Here is a 24158-nt window from a genome sequence, read left to right on the forward strand (position 1 = left end):
TGCAGCAGCCCAATGACCCCAAAGATAGACAATGTCATTAAGAACTATTTCCAGTGTAAGTAAGAGCATGGAGTCCTGGAAGTGATGACCCCCAAAGAGACCTAGTCTCAACATTTAGTCTGTCTGGGATCATCCAAAGAAGATCTGTGGTTAGTCCTCCGGATGTTTGGAATGACCTCCCGCTCCTTCAAAAACTCTGTCCAGCTGTACCTAGAATTGATGTTGTGAAGGCAAAGGGCGGTCCAGTATTGATTGCATTCAGACTTCCCTGCTAACATTGTATTTTGTGCGGTGCTTAAAAAAGTATTCATACCTCGTGAACTTTTTCCCATTACGCCCACATACTTATATGGATTTTCTTTGGATCTTATGTGATATACCAACACAAAGTACCAAGTGCTTGTGATGTGTAAAGGAAAATGGTACATGATCCTATAATTTAAAAAAATAAAATAAAAAAAAAAAAAAATATATATATATATATATATATATATATATATATATATATATATATATATATATATATATATATATATATATATATATATATATATATATATATATATATATATATATATATATATATATATATATATATATATAATCTGAAATTTGTGGCGTTCATTTGTATTCAGCCCCCCTTTGTTAGTATAAGGTATGAGACCAATGGCCTTAGTTTAAGCGCTTGCTCACGTGTGCATGATGCGTTTTTACAGCTTATTTTACAGTAACTGCAAACGATTTCTACAATCTTCATACGGCCCTTTGTCTTCAGGTATTGTCTTGTGGAAGCGTATAGCCTGTGAAATCTTTCAGCATTTTTACCGCAGTTCCCCCCCCCCCCCCCCCCCCATTCAGATCAAATTAGCTAAACATTAAATATACATTAAAAAAATACGCATAACAAATACTTATAAAAATGCACCCGAGCGCAATTACGACTGTGGTTTTCTAGACATAGACTGCATTTAGCAAAAAAAAAAAAAAAAGAATCTTTAAAGTTGTATGTGAACATTCCCTGCAAGAATATACTATGCCATTTATTGTCTGTTTCCATGGAGACACATTGAGCGCATGGGAGCTGTAGACACTAACCAATAGGAAATATTTAATGAAGACCAATTGCAGATTAACCTCATTGTTTCGGAGAATGAAACTGAAAAAATAATGATTTAGGCCCTTACAAGAATGCACAAGAGAAGACTGTAGCTGGATATACACCGTCTTCAGGTTGCAATCTTGTGGTTACTTGCAAGGGGCTACAAATAAGAAAAGAGGGGGATATCCTGCTCCTCTTTTTATTTAGTGGCAAGCAACGGTCACATCGGATGGCATCACTGTGCAGGGAGTAGGGGCAGGGGATCAAGCAGGGGATGGGTGATGTGCTGCTAGTTTTTAGCTTTTTTTTCCTTATCTACCTGCTTGATTTTCTCCTTTGTGCATGCTCATTACTCCACTTGATTTATGGCAGACATGGTACGTGAGAGTAGTTCTTTACCATGCGTGGCCTTGGTTTGTCTGCAGTGATTCCAGCTCTCTAATCGGCATGTAAAGGGTGCGGAGAGGCCGGGCGCTGCGATTCCAGCTCTGCTCCTGAATGCTTACTCCATCAAATTGTACAATTAGCCAGTAACCTAATCAGGACTGCAAACAGTGACCTCATGGTGCCGCAGCCCGACATCCGGCACGGTGCCAGCCTGCAGAGGGTGACTGACAGCTCCGCGCCCGTCAGAACCCGGACGGCCCAGATGTCCCCTCCGTCATCTCTAATCAACAATATGTATAGGAACGGCGTACATGCGTGCTGTAAAATAACACCACTGCTTTTTTCACTGCATTACATACAATCATTTTTTTTATTTTGAGTGATTTAAAAAAACACAATGATGGTAGAAAAGATACAGCAGAGATAAAAAAATAAAATAGAAACACAGCTGGAACAAGCTGGATGACAATTGCTGCTAACAGTAAAAATGAAACCCCAGCGCATGTAAGCTCTTCAGTGATTTCCTATAAAAAGCATAAAGAGAATCTGCAGACTCTGCCGTGCGTGAATCCGACCTAACAGATGTTTTAGCTCTGGAAAACTTATTTTTTTTTTTAGTCTCGTGCCGGCGATCCAAAAGGATAAAATGCCGTGCACAGTATATGTCCCAGGAGGCACCGTTAAGTCTCCCCTCTCCAGTGCTAATGATTTTTTTTTATAATTGTTTTTGCTCACTTATTTCTTGATTGATCCTTCAGGGCTCTGGTTATTCTGCATCCATGCTAGGGATATTTCCACTGTACACAGAGGACCCCTTTTAGACCACAGGAATGCCTTTTTAAAATTTTATTGTATAGAAAAAGCTATTTTCCTCTACCGCACGCTGCCAGGGGAAGTTCTCCCATATACCTGCACATTATTTATTATGCTTTGCTTATACATGGATATCATATTCTGCAGCGCTTTACAAACATATCAATATCACATACACCCTCTTATCTCCCTCTGATATGGTTCCTGATGTGACGCTTTATGTAGTTGTGTGACGTAGCCGCCACTTGTCATGATCTCCTCTTGGGCTTGGGCCTCCTCCATGCAGCCGTTCTGTCATTTTCCCCATTGTGATGATTATTGGCCGGTATTACTCCCAGATCAATACCCGATGAGAGTTGCACTTTGCTATTTGCCGCTACGTTTGCGCAAGTCCGGTTGTGCGTGAACATAGCACAGTTAGTTTAGAAGATGACCTTCCAATTATTGGATGGATTTTTGTGGAGTCTCATCTCATTGATAGGAGAAGGATCTCGCCTACCGACCTTGGTTATTGATTATTTACAGATGAATATGGAAGATTGTCATGTGGCAGGTTGCTGTCATCTAACCAAAGGAAATGAGGAACTGGGGTCCCACCACATTATAAGATTGCCTGTGAACCATAAACCTATTTTAGAGGGCGAAAAAGATAAAGACCCTCTGTTCCTCTGATGAGCTTTATCCATGGTTGTCTAAACAACCATGAATAGGGCTCATCGGAGCTGAAACGCGTCGGTTGTGTCCATTGTGACCAGGACCGCACTTACCATGTTTCTATGGATGTGATTTATTTCTTCAATACAATAAACCAGGGATTCAAGCTTCAGGAGGCTAATTTGCATATTCCAGGTGCCTTCTGGGAGAAGCGAAGTCTCCCTAAGCTAGAAGATCGTTGGGTACAGCCGGGACCAGCTGCTTCGAAAGCATCACCAACGAATTTTTGCCTGTAGGACATTATTGCAAGAGAGCTTGGCTGAGTAGATTACACAAGAAGGAAAACACACAGCAAGTCAGCAGGATCTAGGAGCAACATGGCAGATGTGACAACCTACATGGTGAGCTGCAGCATGTGCTACATGTTCACAGATCGACCAGAAGAAGAATCCAATTTCACCTGTCAGAAGTGTAGACTAGTGGCCCTTTTAGAAGAAAAGGTGCGGGGTCTGGAAGAAAGAATAGCAACTTTGAAACTCATCAAAGAGAATGAAGACTTTCTAGACAGAACAGAAGCATCTCTACTGGTCACAGAAGGTGCAAAAAGTGTCAGAGAACCTCCAAAAGCAGATGAGTGGAAGCATGTGACCAAAAGAAGCAAGAAGACCATGGAGAAATCACCAACCACACAACTGAAGAACCGATATCAAATCTTTGTAGAGGATGAAGATGGCACACCTAAGAATGAAGCAATACCAGCAAGCAAAAAAGAAAAGGGCACACAGCAACAAGTGACAGCAAAAAGTACAGCCAAGAAGCAACGAAGAGTGGTGGTGGTCGGAGACTCACTACTGAGAGGCACAGAAGCAGCCATCTGCAGACCGGACATAACTGCAAGAGAAGTATGCTGCCTTCCAGGTGCGATGATCAAGGATGTGACCGATAGGATACCAAAGCTCTTCAGCTCCAAGGACGTCCACCCATTTCTTCTGATACATGTTGGCACCAATGACACGGCAAGGAAGGACCTACCGACAATCTGCAAGGACTTTGAAGAGTTGGGGAAGAAAGTAAAGGAACTGGATGCACAGGTAGTTTTTTCTTCTATCCTTCCAGTAGACGGGCATGGCACCAGGAGATGGAACAGGATCCTTGATGCAAACAACTGGCTAAGACGATGGTGCAGACAACAAGGATTTGGATTCCTGGACCACGGTGTGAATTACTGGTATGATGGACTCCTCGCCAGAGACGGACTACACCTCAACAAACCTGGGAAACACACATTCGCCAGAAGACTCGCTACACTCATCAGGAGGGCGTTAAACTAGAAGAAGAGGGGACGGGAAGAAAAACATTAGACTCGAACAAAGACGACCCAGGAAAACATACTCAGAAGGGAGGTAAGAACATTTCTAAAACAATCCACAGTGAGGAGATTGGAACAAAACAAAATCCTCTAAACTGCATGCTCGCAAACGCCAGAAGCCTGACAAACAAGATGGAAGAACTAGAAGCAGAAATATCTACAGGTAACTTTGACATAGTGGGAATAACCGAGACATGGTTAGATGAAAGCTATGACTGGGCAGTCAACTTACAGGGTTACAGTCTGTTTAGAAAGGATCGTAAAAATCGGAGAGGAGGAGGGGTTTGTCTCTATGTAAAGTCTTGTCTAAAGTCCACTTTAAGGGAGGATATTAGCGAAGGGAATGAGGATGTCGAGTCCATATGGGTTGAAATTCATGGAGGGAAAAATGGTAACAAAATTCTCATTGGGGTCTGTTACAAACCCCCAAATATAACAGAAAGCATGGAAAGTCTACTTCTAAAGCAGATAGATGAAGCTGCAACCCATAATGAGGTCCTGGTTATGGGGGACTTTAACTACCCGGATATTAACTGGGAAACAGAAACCTGTGAAACCCATAAAGGCAACAGGTTTCTGCTAATAACCAAGAAAAATTATCTTTCACAATTGGTGCAGAATCCAACCAGAGGAGCAGCACTTTTAGACCTAATACTATCTAATAGACCTGACAGAATAACAAATCTGCAGGTGGTTGGGCATTTAGGAAATAGCGACCACAATATTGTGCAGTTTCACCTGTCTTTCACTAGGGGGACTTGTCAGGGAGTCACAAAAACATTGAACTTTAGGAAGGCAAAGTTTGAACAGCTTAGAGATGCCCTTAATCTGGTAGACTGGGACAATATCCTCAGAAATGAGAATACAGATAATAAATGGGAAATGTTTAAGAACATCCTAAATAGGCAGTGTAAGCGGTTTATACCTTGTGGGAATAAAAGGACTAGAAATAGGAAAAACCCAATGTGGCTAAACAAAGAAGTAAGACAGGCAATTAACAGTAAAAATAAAGCATTTGCACTACTAAAGCAGGATGGCACCATTGAAGCTCTAAAAAACTATAGGGAGAAAAATACTTTATCTAAAAAACTAATTAAAGCTGCCAAAAAGGAAACAGAGAAGCACATTGCTAAGGAGAGTAAAACTAATCCCAAACTGTTCTTCAACTATATCAATAGTAAAAGAATAAAAACTGAAAATGTAGGCCCCTTAAAAAATAGTGAGGAAAGAATGGTTGTAGATGACGAGGAAAAAGCTAACATATTAAACACCTTCTTCTCCACGGTATTCACGGTGGAAAATGAAATGCTAGGTGAAATCCCAAGAAACAATGAAAACCCTATATTAAGGGTCACCAATCTAACCCAAGAAGAGGTGCGAAACCGGCTAAATAAGATTAAAATAGATAAATCTCCGGGTCCGGATGGCATACACCCACGAGTACTAAGAGAACTAAGTAATGTAATAGATAAACCATTATTTCTTATTTTTAGTGACTCTATAGCGACAGGGTCTGTTCCGCAGGACTGGCGCATAGCAAATGTGGTGCCAATATTCAAAAAGGGCTCTAAAAGTGAACCTGGAAATTATAGGCCAGTAAGTCTAACCTCTATTGTTGGTAAAATATTTGAAGGGTTTCTGAGGGATGTTATTCTGGATTATCTCAATGAGAATAACTGTTTAACTCCATATCAGCATGGGTTTATGAGAAATCGCTCCTGTCAAACCAATCTAATCAGTTTTTATGAAGAGGTAAGCTATAGACTGGACCACGGTGAGTCATTGGACGTGGTATATCTCGATTTTTCCAAAGCGTTTGATACCGTGCCGCACAAGAGGTTGGTACACAAAATGAGAATGCTTGGTCTGGGGGAAAATGTGTGTAAATGGGTTAGTAACTGGCTTAGTGATAGAAAGCAGAGGGTGGTTATAAATGGTATAGTCTCTAACTGGGTCGCTGTGACCAGTGGGGTACCGCAGGGGTCAGTATTGGGACCTGTTCTCTTCAACATATTCATTAATGATCTGGTAGAAGGTTTACACAGTAAAATATCGATATTTGCAGATGATACAAAACTATGTAAAGCAGTTAATACAAGAGAAGATAGTATTCTGCTACAGATGGATCTGGATAAGTTGGAAACTTGGGCTGAAAGGTGGCAGATGAGGTTTAACAATGATAAATGTAAGGTTATACACATGGGAAGAGGGAATCAATATCACCATTACACACTGAACGGGAAACCACTGGGTAAATCTGACAGGGAGAAGGACTTGGGGATCCTAGTTAATGATAAACTTACCTGGAGCAGCCAGTGCCAGGCAGCAGCTGCCAAGGCAAACAGGATCATGGGGTGCATTAAAAGAGGTCTGGATACACATGATGAGAGCATTATACTGCCTCTGTACAAATCCCTAGTTAGACCGCACATGGAGTACTGTGTCCAGTTTTGGGCACCGGTGCTCAGGAAGGATATAATGGAACTAGAGAGAGTACAAAGGAGGGCAACAAAATTAATAAAGGGGATGGGAGAACTACAATACCCAGATAGATTAGCGAAATTAGGATTATTTAGTCTAGAAAAAAGACGACTGAGGGGCGATCTAATAACCATGTATAAGTATATAAGGGGACAATACAAATATCTCGCTGAGGATCTGTTTATACCAAGGAAGGTGACGGGCACAAGGGGGCATTCTTTGCGTCTGGAGGAGAGAAGGTTTTTCCACCAACATAGAAGAGGATTCTTTACTGTTAGGGCAGTGAGAATCTGGAATTGCTTGCCTGAGGAGGTGGTGATGGCGAACTCAGTCGAGGGGTTCAAGAGAGGCCTGGATGTCTTCCTGGAGCAGAACAATATTGTATCATACAATTATTAGGTTCTGTAGAAGGACGTAGATCTGGGTATTTATTATGATGGAATATAGGCTGAACTGGATGGACAAATGTCTTTTTTCGGCCTTACTAACTATGTTACTATGTTACTAATTGGACATCTTATTTACCTGCTTCTACGCTGGATTCTTCCTCATAATTTTGTGTTCACCAAGCCCCAGTTCGTTATCACTTTTGCTTTGGATGATCTTTAGATAAGCAATACTTATCCATAGCAGTGTTCTTAGCAAAAATTGTGAGTGAGCCCCCTTGTGTGAATGAACTCAGGATGACTTACTGTCGGCATGACACAGGACTCATTGTAGCGCTCACCTTTTCTTCTCCGGACAATCATTCTTCCAGATGTCCCAAACAGTCTGAAGGGGGCTTCATCAAAGAAAATCACCTTACCTCAGTCCAGTGCAGTCCAATCTCTGTTCTTTCGGCAGAATATCCATCTACTCTTGATGTTTTCCTTGGAGAGAAGGGGCTTCTTTGCTGCCCATCTTGACACCAGCACAGCCTCCAAAAGCCTTTGCCTCACTGTTGATGCAGAGTCCTGCCTGCTGCCATTCCAGGCCAAGCTCTGCACTGCTGTGGAAACAAACATGGAACAGTAGTCCTGGAAATTGCTGGACTTTCTTGGGCAACCTGAAGCCTTCACTGCAACTGAACCTTTCCTTTCTTTTTTTTTTTTTTTTGAAGTTCCTGATGATCTGGTAAATGGTTAATTTAGGGACAACCTTACAAGCATCAATGTCCTGGCCTGTAAATCTCTTTTGATGCAAGGCAATGAAGGTTGCACGTATTTCCATGTAGGTAACCATTAAGGCTATCGGTCTTCTTTCAGAATTCAATCAGCGTGATATCACATGCCTTGTCCGCATTATCACTTTATCCTGAGCTACCAAGGAGGTAACTGAAATGAAGTAATTCACTTTTGATGACTCTTCATTAGTCTAGAGTTAATGGATTTTGTCACTTTAAAAAGTAAAGCCTGAAAATTTGTTAAAACCAATACTTTTATTGGTCTCAAAAGTTTACGCCACGATGGTAGGGTACGGAGCTGGAAGCATTTATCTGATATTGATGATCTACCCCAAGGGTTGTCTGTCAGTATCTAAGTAGTGACACAACCATTTTCAATTTTAAAATACAAGCTTAATACAATAAGAAATAACTGTTGGATCTGATGAAGACTTTAAACTTACTTTTAAAAATCCTGTCCTAATGGTTGTATTATCAGTGTTACCATCTAATATTAAAGGCAATCAGTCAGTAAGATCAACCTCCTCCCCCTTTCTGGACCCCAAACTGTGTATATGGGCAAGTATAGGAAAAATCAGCCACACTCAAATGGTTGAAAGTTCAGCAAACTGTAGTTTCTTTATTAACATATACAATAAACATCACCAGGTGCTTTTTTAGGAGATAAATGGGTGGCGGACTATTCAATTCGGGTAACGTTTCGACCCCAGCGGGTATTTATCAAAACCTCACTTATGCCAAAGAGGTAAAGGAGAGGAGAAAGAGCAGAGTTCCCATAGGGCAGCTCCGGTGGAGTTGTGTGAAAGCGCGTCCGCCTAGCCACATCACCCACTAGGCGGACGCGCTTTCGCACAACTCCACCGGAGCTGCCCTATGGGAACTCGGCTCTTTCTCCTCTCCTCTACCTGTTTGGCATAAGTGAGGTTTTGATAAAGACCCGCTGGGGTCGAAACGTTACCCGAATTGAATAGTCCGCCACCCATTTACCTCCTAAAAAAGCACCTGGTTTATTGTATATGTTAATAAAGAAACTACACAGTTTGAACTTTCAACCATTTGAGTGCGGCTGATTTTTCCTATACTTGGACTATTTTGTTCATGCCTGCACCAACCCAGTGACAGTGTGCACATCTTTTTCCTGGATTTGTGTATATGGGCAGGCGGGTCTTTGAAATGAAAATCCATAGACCCCTTTATACATTTCATGCGTTGCTGCATTCCAGAAAAGTTTGTGTTGTAATTCATACAAAAATGAGGCGTTAAGTGCTCAGGGCGGGACATAGCCTCTTATGGTTGTTTCCTGCCCTACACAAGTCTCTTCAGCTTGATTGATGTCTCACTTCTCTGTGTGACCTAAAGGTACCTTCACACTAAACGACGCTGCAACGATACCGACAACAATCCGGATCGCTGCAGCGTCGCTGTTTGGTCGCTGGAGAGCTGTCACACAGACCGCTCTCCAGCGACCAACGATGCCGGTAACCAGGGTAAACATCGGGTTACTAAGCGCAGGGCCGCGCTTAGTAACCCGATGTTTACCCTGGTTACCAGCGTAAAAGTAAAAAAAAAACAAAACACTACATACTTACCTACCGCTGTCTGTCCCCGACGCTCTGCTTCTCTGCACTCCTCCTGCACTGGCTGTGAGCACAGCGGCCGGAAAGCAGAGCGGTGACGTCACCGCTCTGCTTTCCGGCCGCTGTGCTCACAGTCAGTGCAGAGGAGTGCAGAGAAGCACAGCGCCGGGGACAGACAGCGGTAGGTAAGTATGTAATGTTTGTTTTTTTTACGTTTACGCTGGTAACCATGGTAAACATCGGGTTACTAAGCGCGGCCCTGCGCTTAGTAACCCGATGGTTACCCGGGACTTCGGGTTCGTTGGTCGCTGGAGAGCTGTCTGTGTGACAGCTCTCCAGCGACCAAACAGCGACGCTGCAGCGATCGACATCGTTGTCGGTATCGCTGCAGTGTCGCTTAGTGTGACGGTACCTTAAGTCAAGGAAATCAGTGGGCTGTCAATCAAGTAGGTGCTGGGCGGGGAAATTTTCAGAAGCCAGAGGCTTGGGAAGTGCTCTGTCATGCCCAGAGCACTGAACACCTCATTTGCATATGAATTAGAATGCTGATTTCTCTAGAATATCAGATATAAAGGTGTGGGTGGATTTACATTTTAAAGATTTGCATGCCCATATCTGCGGTTTGCATTAGGTAAGTGTCCACCTGACTTGTTACATGTCAAATGAGGAGCAAGGAACCCAACCATTTTTTGTCTTATAGCTGCTTTCATTGTAACATCTGTCGATTTTTACTTTGTTAGCGCCAGTTTTGTATGTCGTGCTGCTAGTCCATAAATGTGAAAAGATCACTTTCTTGAAATAACTTTCCCCTTAAAATTAACCTTCCTTTGCCCAGTGTCAGTAAAAGTGTATAGAGGTTGAGCCCCCCAGACACTCGCTACTGATCCTATTGTTCCGCCTGAACTTAATATTTAATGGCATAACTTTTATGTTTTACAGAAGCGGCACAAAGCTGACAATTTTGTGAACAAGAAAATCACCCAAGGTAAGTTCTGGAGTACTTTTTTTTTTTTTTTTAATTGGATTATATATATATCATATCATTGTACTAGAGTTTTGGAGCCAGGTTGTGGACAAGGAAACTGTTCAACAGCCGGAAGACATGCAGCCGTGGGGACTCGAACATATTTTTCGAGCATGCCCTACGTGTGCCCTATACAGTGTTGTGCTTAGTTTGAAAGCTTTAGCTGGCATACAGCTTACGTTTTTTGAAGACTCAATGTTCCCTGAAGGGTTCTGAGGATAACCTAATCCTCCATTCTCCCCGCAGTACACAATCATACACAAATCCTCCTCAGATACACAATGGGTTTCCATAATGAGATAGTGTGAGGTAAGAATACTCCCTCTGTGATGGAGATCCTTGCACTCAGAAATACATGGATCAATGGGAACGCTTTGTTTAATGATTTGGATGGCTAGGCGTAGGCAGGCAGGGGATGGCTAGGCGTAGGCAGGCAGGGGATGGCTAGGCGTAGGCAGGCAGGGGATGGCTAGGCATAGGCAGGCAGGGATGGCTAGGCGTAGGCAGGCAGGGGATGGCTAGGCGTAGGCAGGCAGGGGATGGCTAGGCGTGGGCAGGCAGGGGATGGCTAGGCGTGGGCAGGCAGGGGATGGCTAGGCGTGGGCAGGCAGGGGATGGCTAGGCGTGGGCAGGCAGGGGATGGCTAGGCGTGGGCAGGCAGGGGATGGCTAGGCGTGGGCAGGCAGGGGATGGCTAGGCGTGGGCAGGCAGGGGATGGCTAGGCGTAGGCAGGGCAGGGGATGGGTAGGCTTTTATTTATTGACTTTAAAATAAAGTGTCATAAATGATTGTACTATACCTGGAGTTTTCTTATGTTGTACATATCTGTGCTGCCATTTATGACGTCCACTTCATGTGTTTCTTAAGAACCGCTCTATTTTTCCTTTTTTCCTTTTCAGTCTTACGGAACGGAGCGTGGGAGATTGTGCACTGGGAAAAGGTTTGTTTCACTTGCTTTCTTTGTTAATTAGAGAACATTCTACCTGTTTCAATAGTTTCATTGTCTCTATGGAGCGATTAGAAATTTCTGACAGTAAAGGACATGAGCGACATATTTGTAATGTTAGAAATGCATTGTTATCTGGAGAGGAGATTGTATGCTTTCAGAGACTCCATAATGACCCCTCATAGAGATTCCTAAACCATAGTATCAAGGAGGCATGAAAGCCTGTACAGAAGTGATGGGGAAATACCATGATCTGTGTAGTTAAGATTCTGTCATGTAAAACAAGCCACAGGTCGCAAGACAACAGCAATGGCAAAGTCTGAGGTATGAATTGGTAATATTGTCCTGTGTTATACCTCCGACATACAGTGGGGCAAAAAAGTATTTAGTCAGTCAGCAATAGTGCAAGTTCCACCACTTAAAAAGATGAGAGGCGTCTGTAATTTACATCATAGGTAGACCTCAACTATGGGAGACAAACTGAGAAAAAAAATCCAGAAAATCACATTGTCTGTTTTTTATCATTTTATTTGCATATTATGGTGGAAAATAAGTATTTGGTCAGAAACAAAATTTCATCTCAATACTTTGTAATATATCCTTTGTTGGCAATGACAGAGGTCAAACGTTTTCTGTAAGTCTTCACAAGGTTGCCACACACTGTTGTTGGTATGTTGGCCCATTCCTCCATGCAGATCTCCTCTAGAGCAGTGATGTTTTTGGCTTTTCACTTGGCAACACGGACTTTCAACTCCCTCCAAAGGTTTTCTATAGGGTTGAGATCTGGAGACTGGCTAGGCCACTCCAGGACCTTGAAATGCTTCTTACGAAGCCACTCCTTCGTTGCCCTGGCGGTGTGCTTTGGATCATTGTCATGTTGAAAGACCCAGCCACGTTTCATGTTCAATGCCCTTGCTGATGGAAGGAGGTTTGCACTCAAAATCTCACGATACATGGCCCCATTCATTCTTTGATGTACCCGGATCAGTCGTCCTGGCCCCTTTGCAGAGAAACAGCCCCAAAGCATGATGTTTCCACCACCATGCTTTACAGTAGGTATGGTGTTTGATGGATGCAACTCAGTATTCTTTTTCCTCCAAACACGACAAGTTGTGTTTCTACCAAACAGTTCCAGTTTGGTTTCATCAGACCATAGGACATTCTCCCAAAACTCCTCTGGATCATCCAAATGCTCTCTAGCAAACTTCAGACGGGCCCGGACATGTACTGGCTTAAGCAGTGGGACACGTCTGGCACTGCAGGATCTGAGTCCATGGTGGCGTAGTGTGTTACATATGGTAGGCCTTGTTACATTGGTCCCAGCTCTCTGCAGTTCATTCACTAGGTCCCCCTCCCCCCCCCCCCCCCCCCCCCCCCCCCCCGTGGTTCTGGGATTTTTACTCACCGTTCTTGTGATCATTCTGACCCCACGGGGTGGGATTTTGCGTGGAGCCCCAGATCGAGGGAGATTATCAGTGGTCTTGTATGTCTTCCATTTTCTAATTATTGCTCCCACTGTTAATTTCTTCACTCCAAGCTGGTTGGCTATTGCAGATTCAGTCTTCCCAGCCTGGTGCAGGGCTACAATTTTGTTTCTGGTGTCCTTTGACAGCTCTTTGGTCTTCACCATAGTGGAGTTTGGAGTTAGATTGTTTGAGGGTGTGCACAGGTGTCTTTTTATACTGATAACAAGTTTAAACAGGTGCCATTACTACAGGTAATGTGTGGAGGAAAGAGGAGACTCTTAAAGAAGAAGTTACAGGTCTGTGAGAGACAGAAATCTTGATCGTTTGTTTCTGACCAAATACTTATTTTCCACCATAATATGCAAAAAAATGATAAAAAAACAGACAAAGTGATTTTCTGGATTTTTTTTTCTCAGTTTGTCTCCCATAGTTGAGGTCTACCTATGATGTAAATTACAGACGCCTCTCATCTTTTTAAGTGGTGGAACTTGCACTATTGCTGACTGACTAAATACTTTTTTGCCCCACTGTATACCGTGGTGTTCACATACCATGGCACAGATGTGTCCTCACTTATCTCTCCTTGGATTGAGATATCCTTAGAAGAGTGGCGCTAGAACATCGACAGAGTTATGCAAAATACGTTTAGTTTTTTCTTCTTCTCAAAGCCGGTGATCTGGTGCGGTTCCTCTTTGGATATTTCAAGTCAAAAGGAGAGATGAGGACGAGGGACTAAGGGATCCTGGTCCACATAATGTCAAGCCATATTCTTCTGGTGCATGGTGGCCTGTGGATGCGTAGGAGATATAAATCCGTGATTACTTCTGATTTTTACACCTCCAATGTATCCAAAAATGAGCTGTGAACAGAGCCTTATAGGCAAAAAAAAAGAAAAGTTGGTAAATTCTGTACTCATTGTGAATGTACACTTCCATCCTTGTGGAAGATGCCGCTGTTTCCCCTTTGTCAGAAGAGGTTCTGCTGCTAATCATGGGCTGCTAAATACCAAGCGGTGGGATATTTTACAAAGACGACATACCCTTTGGGAATTTTTTTTACACGTTGTCTTTAGAAGCTTGCAGCCCGTGTTCTTCTCTAGAAGCCTCTTGAATACCATATTATTCGTTGGTCTTGGTGGTGTAAACTGCGTCCACTTACCGGTAGCGGTTTTGAGTTAACCCTTTGTGCTGATTTTAGGAATGCGGATTGATTTAGTTCTGTAGACAGTCCGCGTTAACGTTGGGCCTACTTTCTCCCGTGCTGACACATTTAGTGCGTGGCCTCAATGCTTGTTTATGGCTGTATAGATGACTGAACTAAAGGATGCGAAGTGAACTCGAATACCTCTTCATTTTGACCTTTTATATGGCTTTGTCTATCATTTTCTGTGAAATGAGTGCCCGGTTTGGCACTTGGGTTTTCCAATTTATAAAACCCATTTTCATATACAGTATGTTTTACAGAAATAGGGAATTTAGAGAATGAGCCAGATAGGAGACCATTTACAAGGAGCGCCCCTCGTTCTGGAGCACCTGTCCGATCCTGTGTCACACAGATTTAGATAGACAGAAGCAGAAGGATCCGTCTAAGAAGGACAATTTTGACATGGATCCGTCTAAGAAGGACAATTTTGACATGGATCCGTCTAAGAAGGACAATTTTGACATGGATCCGTCTAAGAAGGACAATTTTGGTCTGGGTCCTTCTAAGCAGGAGGGCAATTTTGCCCTGGGTCCTTCTAAGCAGGAGGGCAATTTTGGCCTGGGCCCTTCTAACACATTTTCATATGTGTTTTACAGAAACCGGGAATTTAGAGAGTGAGCCAGATAGGAGAGCATTTACAAAGGGTTCTCCTCGTTCTGGAGAACCTGTCCAATCCTTTGTCATAAAGATTTAGATAGGCAGAGGCAGAAAAACATTTTTTATGTGGTTCGTTCTAATTAGGAGGACAATTTTGGCATGGATCCTTCTAAGAAGGACAATTTTGGCCTGGGTCCTTCTAAGTAGGAGGGCAATATTAGCCTGGGTCCTTCTACACAGGAGAACAATTTTGGCCTGGGTCCTTCTAACCCATTTTCATATATGTTTTACAGAAACAGGGAATTTAGAGAATGAGCCAGATAGGAGAGCATTTACAAGGAGCGCTCCTCATTCTGGAGAACCTGTCCGATCCTGTGTCATACAGATTTAGATTTTGGCATTGATCCTTCTAAGAAGGACAATTTTGGCCTTGGTCCTTCTAAGCAGGAGGGCAATTTTAGCCTGGGTCCTTCTAAGCAAGGGAGAAATTTTGGCCTGGGTCGTTCTAACCAGCAGAAATTGTCCAAAGTGCACACCCCCTTTTTGAAATTGTTTTATTTTTTCAATTATGAATACAGAAACTTAGTCATTATATTTTTTTGAGAAAAATGTCTATAACCTTTTAGCTTATCACAGTCTAAATATCAACTTGCAAATCGTGGTGAACAATGTTTTTGGATTTTTTTTTCTGGAAACTGTCCCATATTCCAATAACAATGTTGAGAATCTTTTAAATGAAAAGAATTTGTTGTTCCGAGGGTGTGAGCTATAATGGTCCAGTGACTGAGACATTACTGTGTGAACGGCTTGTTGTTCACTGCTACAATGGAAGCGCCGAGGGACGCATTGAGCAGGAGGACGGATGGTAATGCAGTTATGTTAATGGCAGCGCAGATAAATCTTTAATGTGTTCTTCTGAGTTCACTAACTGGAAATAATTGATATTCATTAGGGCAGAGTATTGTAGCTCCTTCCTTGCTTCGTTTCACTTCTTCTTTTTTCTGTGTCTTTTTCAAATAGAGAACCGCAGTCCTTATTAATAAATAACATTGAAAACGTCATTTACTTTGGAATTAATTAGTATTTCTTGTATACTGACATTTCTATATTCACATACCAAGCATTTTATTTTCACTGACGTAATGGATTTCTCATGCTTTCAAAAAGTTTTACACGGACAGGTCATCATCAGCTTTAGGCACAAAGGTCCTGACATCATGGCCCATTTATCTTTAAAGGGCTATTCTGAACTTATTTTCATGTTGTCTAACTAAAGCAATTTAATAAGGATGTTTGCACCTTAGTTTCTTTTTCTATCTCCTGTCATTTGCCTGCACTGTGAGCTTTTATCTTACATGATGTACAGCTTGTTCCATGGAGCACGGCCTCTAGGGCCCGCCTAGACGCTGGCCATGATTGCCCAGTGGATACGTTCCAGGAGAGACATTAATGCCTAATATTCCAGCATTCTCTCGCCAGGCTGTTAATTTCTATATAGTATTTATCTGCTCACCTCTGTCTCCGCTTCTGACTAGCTGCTGTTATAATCTTGCAAAATCACCAACCCTGCGGTTTTCAGTCAGAGCAGGTCTCCTTATCATGGATCTCAGTGTCTGGAGCTGTGTGCTTGTTCAAAAGCCCTGTTATCTCTGCATGTAAATATGATAGCAGTATACACTCCAGAACAAACCACTAATGGCTGATCTCAGGATTGGTGGAAATCTGAGTCTCGCCAATCGGACTGGTAATGGTTTCATAATAGGAATATACCCCTTTTCAAGAAATGTCTGATTTTGAATGAAACCCCTGCTGAAATAACCTAATTTGGGTTAGAGAACCTGTCAGCAAGTTTTTGCTATGTAATCCGAGCGCAGCATGATATAGTTACCGAGACCCTGATTCCAGCAATGTGTCACTTGTTGGTCTGCATGCGGTTATTTTGTTTTTTCTGCTGCTGATCTAGCAGAGCTTGAATGCCGAGCCCTGTATAGCCGCACACAGCAATGATTGGCAGCTGGTTGGCCTCTCTGTACACTGTACATTAGCAGAAAGTTTCCAACTCATGCTGGGGGTGGGGTTATAGGGAACGGTTGACTAGAAGTTACAGGACCCCTAGTCTTGGTTATTTTTAAAAAAAAAAAAAAATTTTCCCAGAATAGTTGAACGTTACAATATAAAGTTTGCTTTTTTCTTCCACTCTAATAGCACTTATCTTGCATAAGAACCAGAATCCTCAGTGTTGTCCATGATAATGTTCTTGAGCTGCATGTGACCAGGACGTGCTGCTGTGACCAGTTGTGCACAGTATGAATTGTACTGTGTCTTTAAAACTGAGATGGCCAAAAGGTTGCGGTAAGGCTCAGTGGTCCCATAAGAATCATGCAGCAGATAGATATAGGTTTATGGCTGAGGCTTAATAGGATCTCTGCAGGTAACTGGCCTCACTAGACTCTATTTTCCCTGCCACATGACCAGGACGGACTGCGTATTTATGGCCGGCTGTACAAAGACCACGTAGCGGCTGAAATAAAAAGTAAAAAAATATCGTTCTGCAAATCAGACCAATTATTATTCTCTTCTTATCTAATAAAACAAGAAGGGAAATCTGTCAGCAGGTGTTTGTTCTGTGATCTGAGAGCAGCATGATGTAGGGGCCAAGACCAGTTTTCAGTGTTTTATGCGCAAGATCTTCTCACTACAGGACTAGGTGTGTCGTGCCTCCTAGTCAACTGTTATGTCTAACCCCACCTTTGATTGGCAACTTTCTGGTTCCTCTGTGGCTATACGGGGCTCAGCATTCAGAGTTCTGCTAGATCTGAGTCAGAGAAAATAGTGATTGTATCAAAATGAGAGCAAGCAGCCCAGTAAGTGACACATTGCTGGGATTGGGCTTTCTGTTCCTTAGTCATGCTGCTCTTAGATTATATAGCGACAGCCTGTTGACAGATTCCCTTTAATCGACCAGTTAAAAATCACAACCTGTGTATGGGCTAACACGTTTTGGGCAATCCGTCCTTGGTTAGAGCCTATTGATTTACTTGATTAACATATTGGGTTAGGCTCAGAGTCCGGTGAATTTCAGCCATTCCTGACCTCTAACTCCAACTCCAGTAGAAAGCTCTGATGTCTGGTACTGTACCATCATACATCACCCAAAGGGTTCCATTTATTTGACAAAAGGCTTTATACTGCAAATTTCTTCTTCTGCACAATGTATGGGACACGGTGACTCTTCGTCACGCCTCTCTCCGCTGTTCCACTTTCCTTCTGGAGGCAACATACAAAGTGGGGTGCCGCTGTTCTCCTAAATCTGGTGGTGTTTTTTTTTTTTTTTGTTCTCCTCACTGTTCCTCAGTTATGGCCCCTTCTTCCTTATATGCAAATCAAGTCTTTTTAGCCAAGGAGGTGTGGTACTCGTGAAGATGCCCACCTACGAGTACTCGTGAAGATGCCCACCTACGAGTTGTGGAATAAGCCCATTTGGCTAAAAAGTCCAGAATTACGGTTCTTACATGGAGGAGGAGGGGGTCATAAGAGAAAATAGACATTGCCAGATTCGGGAGAACAACAGCAGGTGAAAATATTCCCCATTTCTGGTGGATGAGAATTTACTTTCCAGATTTCCTTCCTCCTGCGAGCAGACCGCGCCAGCTCAAAGTATTCATTGGTTTGTCTAATTGAGAGAATCTGGACGAGGCGATGTCATGTTCCAGCATATCCTCTTATCTGTGCTGACATTTCCTTTCTTACTTTTTCTCTTATATTCCTTATTAAACCGTCTGCAAAAAAAAAAAGGATAGTGTTCAGCCTTTGTGAGATGATCAGTGCTTTACTGGCAAAATCCCATCAAGGAGGCGAACGCTGCTGTGTGATGGGAAGGAGGCGATGGCGCTTAGTCACGTTGGCACAATGTGTCCTCCCCAGAACATCACAGCCTGAGGACAAGGGGATGTAATTGAGTTTTGTGACTTGAGCGGATGCAGTCTTCTCGCCTTATAAAATAATAGGCTTGCTGCTTTTATGTTCCACTTGGAAAGATTTGGTCTTGGTTCTTGTGCCGTGTAATGGGGAACTGTGAAATGCCTCTGTTCTCGTAAACCCGGTTGTCGAGATTTCGGCAATGTAGTAACTTTTTGTATCAAATTTAAACAAAACATCTGAAGTTCATGTAGGTGGAATACGGCTTTCCGATAACCGATCCATTCAGGTGAGGTGGAGGCAAGGCACTGGTGTACACGTCTATTGTACCGAAATGCGAGGACGTGCCCCTTCATTTTATTTCTGTGTCACATGCGTTTTCTGATATGGAAGCAAAGTGGAATATTGGCAAATCGATTCCCATGTGGACATTTATGGCATATCCATCAGGTATCCTATAGATACAGTAACCTACAAAGTGGTTCCATAAAGTAAATTGTACATAATATCCAGATACTGATGGCCAAAGCCTAAAGAGATGAACTGGAATATAGCATGTAGACGCATGTTCACACTGGGCACTACCAAAAAGATAAAATCAATATAAGCAAATACCCTGCAGTAAATAAATAGCAGTAGTGCATGAAAACAATATAGGTAGCTAAGGTAACATAATTTTGATTACAAAAAAAAAAACCTAAAAGCCATCCGATTACGTCAAGGTGACCATATTCGGGATGGTCTTTAGCTCTAGTATTAAAACCTTACCATTTGTCAAGTGTCATAAAATGTGTAAGTTATACCATTAATGACTGATAAATTGAGGTACCAACTCTTCTGACCTCAGCAGTCTCGGAGATGGCTGCGATGTTTAGCCATCTGTATTAATGCCCATGAGAACTTCAAAACTTTCAGCACAGGTGTGTTCACAGATAACTCACTAGCGCCGTCCAGTTCTAAAAATGTAGATACATTTAGATGTGGTCGGAATATGGTTGTAAAGAAGTTACTAAGGTACTTTTACATACAGGGGTGCGCTGATCCACAACCTCACAAAGAGTTGAACAAGTCTTCCCGTCATCTTGTCTTAATAGCCAAGCCAACCCCCTCTTGACCCAGTTAACAATTCCCTATGTTAAAGGCTCCGAATAAAATGGAGCAGCCAGAACGGTGACCGATACTTGCATTAGAAAATCGGTGTGTGGCCAGATACCACCTCCACATTAGAGCTTTAAAATGGTGTTGGGTCCCCTGAATCCTGGGTGGCCTTCAGTATGGTGGTGTCAGAAGCTAAAGTTGAATGTAGGAGGACACAGAACTAGGTAGAATTTTTTTTTTTTTATTTGGTGTAAAATGCTCCTGGCGGCAGATTCTTGTATTTCCCTTATAACACATAAATATATAAACTAGAAAATTCATATGTTATGGTGCGATGCCCTAAACTGCTTTACTTGCCTACACCGGTGCCTTCACAGGCCCCTAGTGCGCATGTGTTTTATGTATATGTAATGCTCTCGCTATTAACATGAATTTGCAGATTATTAACCGGTTGCCAGTCTCTTTCAGGTAAATGTTGGCGATATAGTTAAAATAAATGGCACAGAGTATTTACCCGCAGACATTATCCTTCTCTCCACAAGGTAGACGTGCCTCCTGTTGCTAACAATATGTAGTCTGGTTTCTCTCCTCTGTTACGACCTCCATTACTGCAAGGAAATAAAGATGAACTCTGTGCACGGACCGCTCTGCCCAACGCAAATATAGAACCAAATATGAATGTATATTAGTCCGCCTCTTGCCGCCATTCTGGGACAGTCAGCCGTCCGGCAGATGTTTGTCGTTATTTCCTTGTCATGGTCCAAGTGAGTCCATTCATAAAGCAATGTTTCAGAATCTGCTCCGTAACTGGGTCTCTATAGCATGTGTATGGGGTCTGACCTCTCCGGGTCATCCTGTATGAAGAGAACTCATGGAATCTCATGCAGCTTGTGTTTGTCGTGTGCCAGATTACCAAAAATGTTTGACCATTGGAAGTTGGCCAGATGTCAAGCTTGGGGTAAAATATAAATTGGGAAAAACTTAAATGGAGTTGTCTCAGATAAGAAAAAAAAGGATTATTTTTCTTCCCAGAAAAAGCACCACTCTTGTCCATGGTCTGAGTCTATTATTGCAGCCAGGGCTGGGGAGTCAGTAAGCCAAACCTCTGACTCCGACTCCTCAATTTCCCTAACTCTGACCCCACAGCGCTGGTCACTACTGAGCATGTGCATAAAGTGCAGCACAGATTCATCTCAACTACAACTCCACAGCACTGATCACTACTGAGTATGTACATACAGTGCAGCCCAGATTCATCTCAACTACAACCCCACAGCACTGGTCACTACTGAGCATGTACATAACGTGCAGCACAGATTCATCTCAACTACAACTCCACAGCATTGGTCAATACTGAGCATGTACATAAAGTGCAGCACAGATTCATCTCCACTACGACCCCACAGCACTGATCACTACTGAGCATGTACATAAAGTGCAGCACAGATTCATCTCCACTACGACCCCACAGCACTGGTCACTACTGAGCATGTGCATAAAGTGCAGCACAGATTCATCTCCACTCCGACCCCACAGCACTGATCACTACTGAGCATGTACATAAAGTGCAGCACAGATTCATCTCAACTACGACCCCACAGCCCTGCCTCACTACTGAGCATGTACATAAAGTGCAGCACAGATTCATCTCCACTCCGACCCCACAGCCCTGCCTCACTACTGAGCATGTACATAAAGTGCAGCACAGATTCATCTCCACTCCGACCCCACAGCACTGGTCACTACTGAGCATGTGCATAAAGTGCAGCACAGATTCATCTCCACTCCGACCCCACAGCACTGATCACTACTGAGCATGTACATAAAGTGCAGCACAGATTCATCTCAACTACGACCCCACAGCCCTGCCTCACTACTGAGCATGTACATAAAGTGCAGCACAGATTCATCTCCACTCCGACCCCACAGCACTGGTCACTACTGAGCATGTGCATAAAGTGCAGCACAGATTCATCTCCACTCCGACCCCACAGCACTGATCACTACTGAGCATGTACATAAAGTGCAGCACAGATTCATCTCAACTACGACCCCACAGCCCTGCCTCACTACTGAGCATGTACATAAAGTGCAGCACAGATTCATCTCCACTCCGACCCCACAGCACTGATCACTACTGAGCATGTACATAAAGTGCAGCACAGATTCATCTCAACTACGACCCCACAGCCCTGCCTCACTACTGAGCATGTACATAAAGTGCAGCACAGATTCATCTCCACTCCGACCCCACAGCACTGGTCACTACTGAGCATGTGCATAAAGTGCAGCACAGATTCATCTCAACTAAAAGCCAAGATCCTTAGATCAGGAACAAAACAGACATTTATAGGACATTTTATAACTTTCGCATATTATGAAAACATTTACAGCACATACATTGTACTACTGTACCCAATTTTATATACTGTATCATGTACTTGCTCTAGTTTTGAATGCTGCTGTGCTTCTAATCCACAAGACATTTTCCTGTGACCAGAACAATGTTTAAAGGTGGCTGCCTGACTGCTTATTTAAAGGGATTCTGTCATCAGGTTTTTGATATTTAATCTGATAGCAACATAATAAATGACAAGTGAGCCAGACTCTAGTGATGTCAGTTACTAGGCAGTTTTATAGTTTCAATGAAATCCGTGTTTTCTTAGCAGAAGATTATCACTACAGGACTAGGTGTTTTATGCCATGCAGTCCAGCAGATTTGTGTAACCCCGCACCAACTAGTGATTGGCATCTTGCTGTATATAGTGTATAATGCACACAGAAAGCTGTCAATCGGGTATGAGTGGGGTTATACACACCGCTGCTACATCTACAGCACAGAATATTACACCAAGCAGCCTAGTAAGTGGTACATCACTGAAATCAGACTCCTGCTCTGTATTATTATGCCCTACGTCATGCTGCTCTCAGATTACATAACACAAACCTGCTGACAGATCCACTTTAATACCAGAGGCAGACCCCTTCTATCTGTATAATGGAGATAGAGGCCAATTAACAGAAGCACAAAGGCAGGAACTCGGGACCTGAGTAAGTATGGTAAGATTCCAGTGATGCAAGTTGCTTTAACTGTTTTTATTCATGTTAAAGCCCTTACATGGCAAGCTGCAACATGGAACACTAAAGTGATGCGGTCTCTAGTGGAAAATTATTCTAGTGGCCACTATTTCCTAGTCTCGAGCCACCACTTTTTTTTTTTTTATTAAGTGGTTGTCGGGTCCTGTACTTTACATTAATGATTTCCTATCAATCATGTGAAGTTAAAGGGAGTCTTATCAGTACAAAGTGACTGTTCAAACCAAGCACAGACGCTCAGTGCACACTTGGCCTGTCCGAGCGGCTCAGTCCCATTTCCTTGTTTTCCATCGATCTCCATCGTCTTCTGGCTCCTCTGAAGTTCAAGTGGTTAAACAATAGGGAGACCAGTAGGTGGCGCACTGAGCGCCTGGGCTTGGTTTGAACAGTCATTTTCTGCTGACAGATGTAAAGCAATGTCATGGAATATATTCTCATCAGTTTCATGTAATGTATATTTCAGACCCAGTTAGGAATAGAAGATGGAAACATCAGTCTTTTATTAATGACAAATGTTCTACTTTAATCTTTTTCTTCTGTCTTTGTTGGTGTCGTCTCCTTCATATTTTCCATCGTTCCTCCATTGTGATCTTGTCCATACTGGGACACATAGGTGACTATAGGCGAGATAGTGAGAGTGACCAATGGGGAGCATCTCCCGGCTGATCTCATCAGTCTGTCTTCAAGGTCAGAGGATTGGCGGAGTCGGCTCTGTACAAGGGGGTCCTCTTGTATTTACACGCCATGCCCACCAAAGAGCACACGCAGTCCAGACAGCATGCCTATGGAAAAAGAAGCGGACCCGTCTGCCCTCCTGACATGGCTGTGGTGGTAGATCAGTGTTCCTCATGATACAAGTCTGGAGAAATGTATTTTACAATTCCTAATTATGGTGATCCTCATTTATTCCTCCTGTAAATGTATGTATAAATTGAAAACTGGGTGTTAATAGTTTGGGGTGTGCTCCTGTATACTCGGAGATTGGAGACAGTGGTAAAACGCACTTGCTTCACAAGAAAAATGGTAACGCCCAGTTGGAAATTTATTCATAAATTTGTAGGAGAAATGACAAGACCGACACAATGCAGAGTTAGAAGAAGAGCGGATCGTTTCATGGGGAACGCTAGTAATTGCTAACACGGACATGACGGGAGAAACGGAATATTCTCTTTCAAGGGGTTTTCTGGGACTTGATAATTAATAGATTTTATTAGATGCGTCATCAATATCAGATCGGTGAAATCTGCTTCCCCAGCTGATTGATTGAA

General features: G+C 42.8%; 1 protein-coding gene across 5 annotated transcripts in view; it reads left to right on the forward strand.

Annotated features, from left to right (window-relative positions):
* ATP8A1 (ATPase phospholipid transporting 8A1) overlaps positions 1–24158 on the forward strand; it is a 291307-nt gene that overhangs the window by 60873 nt on the left and 206276 nt on the right. For 3 of the 5 annotated variants that reach the window (XM_069744529.1, XM_069744527.1, XM_069744530.1), the window contains exons 6-8: positions 10482–10527; positions 11466–11506; positions 20263–20336. In XM_069744529.1, the coding sequence (XP_069600630.1) occupies positions 10482–10527; positions 11466–11506; positions 20263–20336 (161 nt within the window). Of the gene's footprint in view, positions 1–10481; positions 10528–11465; positions 11507–20262; positions 20337–23503; positions 23578–24158 lie in introns of all 5 variants that reach the window. The other 2 variants (XM_069744528.1, XM_069744531.1) reach the window with 1 other exon arrangement.

Source organism: Ranitomeya imitator, chromosome 1 (genome assembly GCF_032444005.1).
Source record: "Ranitomeya imitator isolate aRanImi1 chromosome 1, aRanImi1.pri, whole genome shotgun sequence".
Taxonomy (NCBI): Eukaryota; Metazoa; Chordata; class Amphibia; order Anura; family Dendrobatidae; genus Ranitomeya; species Ranitomeya imitator.